The following is a 3690-nucleotide window of genomic DNA, read 5'->3' as shown; positions in this document are numbered from 1 at the left end:
ATTATAGAAACAAAGACCTAGCTGGGTGTGGTGACACCCGCCAGCAATCACAGCACTTTGGGGGCTGATGTAGGAGGATCACAAATGCAAGTCCAGTCCTGGCAATTTACCAGTCCCGTAGCAAGGGTATCTCAAAAGAAAGAATAAAAAGGGCTGGGGATGTAGCTCAATATGAAGGTCTTGGGTTCATTTCCCAGTATCCCAAAGGAGGGTAATGGAAAAAGACCACGTTCACAAAAATTTATTTATGCATTTGAATACATAGCATATTCAATATCTTTCAATTCCAACATTTCACCTTTTAAGGTTTCATTTACTAGACAAATTCATTATGGGATTACGGGCATGTGCCAAGACACATGGCAGTTGCTACTTCCTTTGAGACAGTGTCTCACTATGGAGTCAAGGCTGACCTTGAACTCACTACTGAGCCAGGTGTGCACCACCACACCTCGTGCTAGTTTTTAAAAGGTTGGGCTGGGGTTGTAGCCAGGTGGTAAAATTCTTGCCTAGCATGGACAAGGGTCCTGGGTTTGATCTCTAACACTGAAAAAAAAAAATTATAGGTTTTAAGATTTTGCTTGTTCTTAGTGGTAAAAATGTGCACCAAAATTTCAAGACAATATACTTTTAATGACATTTTAACATATAAACATCTCCATGAAATAAATCTCAAGTATGACATTTAAGTTTCTCAGTAAAATTTATTACATTTTAGTTTGCATTTAAGTCTTAGATATATTACACTCAAGGCAACAGAGATAGACCATTAAGAAGGGAGCTGTTTCACATTCTCAGTGTCAACTTCCTGGTCAGCCTGCTTGCCTCCCACAGCAGATGGCTTGCTTTAGCAGTTATTCCCTCGATACCTGTCTTTCATATGAAGGGGTGGGCTGAGGCAGACGGCAAACTTTTCAGAACTTTCAATAATAATAAACAGCCCGCTGGACCATGTGTGCCCTGGGTTCACTACCACTGGGCTAGGGTGTAGCTCAATGGACAGCGCATGCTTAGCACGGGCAAGGCCTTGGGTTCCAACCCCAGCGCCGAAGGGTGTGGGAGTGGGGGTGGTGCTGGTGGTTGAACCTCAGCTTTACATCCAGTCTGAGCCCATGAATCCAGGCCACCAGCTATTTTCGGGTACAGTCTACTGAAGGCTTCTCAACAGTCAATGATGAGCCTGCAGAGAACGCTGTTGTCTCGGAAGAAGAAAATACCACATAAAGTGGCAGCTACAATTTTCTAACAGAAGAAATTAGAGAAGGAAAAGAATCTGAGGATGGAGCGAATACTCTGAGAATAGAGTAAGTACTACATACATACACCAGAGTGAAGAGAAGGCTCTCTGGAGTCCAAGTGCTTACATTTTTCTTTAAAAGTCTGATAAAGCTGACTCAATTACATTTTATATAATATTTAGTGAGCTTTGCCCCAAAGGGCTGTTTTAACTTCATTTGAAAAAATAATAAAAATTTCATCAATAAGCCTCTGGTGAATAAGAAAGGAATAAAATCTTACTAGAAATAACAATAAATAATTTTACACAAAAGTTCAGGTAACATAAGACTACTATATTAATCAATATATTTTCTTTGTATTTACAATAAATCTATTTGTTAATACTGTAATAGAAAAAAATGAATCAGCCCACATTCTGTAGTATAATCAGGCTTCAAGGATCATATCTTTTACAATGAAAACATACAAGGATTTCTCAAATAACTAAAGAACTTTTCAACATAATGAAAACTTCTGGTAAAAGAGTACTTTATTGCTTTTTTTTTAATATTATTTTTGAGACAGGGTCTTGCTATGCAGTTCAGGGTGGCCTTGAGCTCACTATGTAGCCCAGGCTGGCCTCAAACTCTTGGCGATCCTCCTGCCTCAGCATCCCACAGGCAGGGATTACAGGTGCGTGCCACCATGCCTACCTAAAACTGACTGGTTGGCTATGACCCAGAATCAAGGAATCAAGGACATTACCATTAACTGAGCAGCAAATAGTGTTTTAGTTTTTCCAAGACTACTTAAATACAATTGTTACCATGTGAGAAGTTAATTTTACTTTCCAAGTTAGAAAAATGAAAGGTCTACAGGTCTACCTTGAGAAACTGCACTAATCAAAAGCAGACCCCTAACAAAAGAGTCACCAACAGAAATAAAATATTCTCATAGGTGTACCATACATAAAAAAGATAATTACATAATATATCCCTAACGACCAGACTAATAAATGAGGTAAACTATGCAGTCAGTGTAACAAATTATATTTAACCACTGGTGTGCTGCCCATTTTTGTTTGAAAATATAAATATTCTAATGTCTAAAAACCACTTTGAGTTTGCTTTTTAGATCCCCTTTCGAGATATTGAGACACTGTAACAAAATATCTGAATACAAATTATCAACATCAAGTTATCACGTAACCTTCATTTTATATACAAACTAGAAAAAATGATGAAAACAGAACCCCCTAGAACTTAAAATTACCAGATTAATCCATGAAATAAAAATAAAATTCAAATAGGTAACTTGATATCCTTTCCATATATAGTGATCTATGAAGATACAACCTCTAAACAAATTTATTATCACAAAGAGAAGAAAAATGAAAATCTTGTTTAAAATTTAGTTAGCCACCTTATATCCTCTGAAAAAAAGGCTAACATTAGGAAGAACTGTACTACTTTCTATTGTAGACATGAGAAAAATATTAATTTGAAAGTATCAGTTGGACCAAGCATTTCATACCACACCACTAATTAGCTACCTATAGCTACCTCTGGTACAGTAACGTATCTATTGTAACTACTGATGACAGCACTTGTCAGAGTATATGAATTTCTATTTTTACTTTCTTCTCTCCCTTGCCACTTAAATACATTTTATTTATTTATTTATTTTTGGTTTTTTGAGACAGGGTCTCACTATGTAGTTGAGACTGACCTGAAACTCACTATGTAGCCCAGGCTGGTCTCGAACTCACAGCGATCCTCCTGCCTCAGCCTCCTGAGTGCTGGGATTACAGGCATGTGCCACCACGCCCGACGCAATACATTTTAACTGATGGGAAATTTTATTCACAAATTCCGTTTCAATTACTGAAGAGGTGATTTAAAAACATAAACAGAGGAGCTCTACATATAGCTCAGTGGTAGAAAACTTGCCTAGCTTGCTCAAAGCCCTGGGTTTGATCCTCACACTGGAAAAAAATAAAAAAGAGAAAAAACATAAATGGACAAATCCGTTAATCCTGACATGATGACAATGACGATGATGACAGGATACTTACAACCCAGATAAATTTTCACTCAAATTTCTGCTTTAGCTTTTTTTGGAAGATGGCTGGAAGAATAGAAAGAACAGCCAAAATCATCAGAATAAATACTGAGTTCCAGGAAACAGCTTCCCCTGCTGTTGTAAGCTGGTACAATGTTGTTCCTGCTTTAATTGCTACAAAAGAAGGAGGCGCAACACCTAAAATAAAACATAAAAACACAGTAAAAACTACAACTTATTTTTAAGAATTAAAAACTTCTGTGTGCATAAAATTTCTTTAAGATCACAGCTACTACTGGTCTGGGGATTTAGCTCCATGGTGCCACCACCCACCGCACAAGCTCAAGGTCCTGAGTTCAATCCCTGGTACCAAAAAAAAAAAAAAAAAAAAAAAAAAAAAAAAAAAACATT

The 3690-nt window shown here is 37.2% G+C and overlaps 1 protein-coding gene across 2 annotated transcripts in view; it reads right to left on the bottom strand.

The window, feature by feature from the left end:
• Positions 1-690: 690 nt before the first annotated feature.
• The window catches only part of Tmem41b (transmembrane protein 41B), a 24748-nt gene continuing 21748 nt past the window's right edge, over positions 691-3690 (bottom strand). The window contains exons 8-9 of one of the 2 annotated variants that reach the window (XM_010615300.2): positions 3293-3477; positions 691-1242 (exon numbers count right to left, since the gene is read on the bottom strand). In XM_010615300.2, coding sequence (XP_010613602.1) covers positions 3308-3477 — 170 coding nt within the window. In that variant the 3' untranslated portion in view covers positions 691-1242; positions 3293-3307. Of the gene's footprint in view, positions 1243-2982; positions 3203-3292; positions 3478-3690 lie in introns of those variants that run through there. The other variant, XM_010615301.3, reaches the window with a different exon arrangement.

This window comes from Fukomys damarensis, unplaced genomic scaffold (genome assembly GCF_012274545.1).
Source record: "Fukomys damarensis isolate Sample0158 unplaced genomic scaffold, DMR_v1.0_HiC HiC_scaffold_16, whole genome shotgun sequence".
NCBI classification, from domain to species: Eukaryota; Metazoa; Chordata; class Mammalia; order Rodentia; family Bathyergidae; genus Fukomys; species Fukomys damarensis.
The sequence above is the reverse complement of the archived record's forward strand: the minus strand, read 5'-3'. Positions and strand labels throughout refer to the sequence as shown.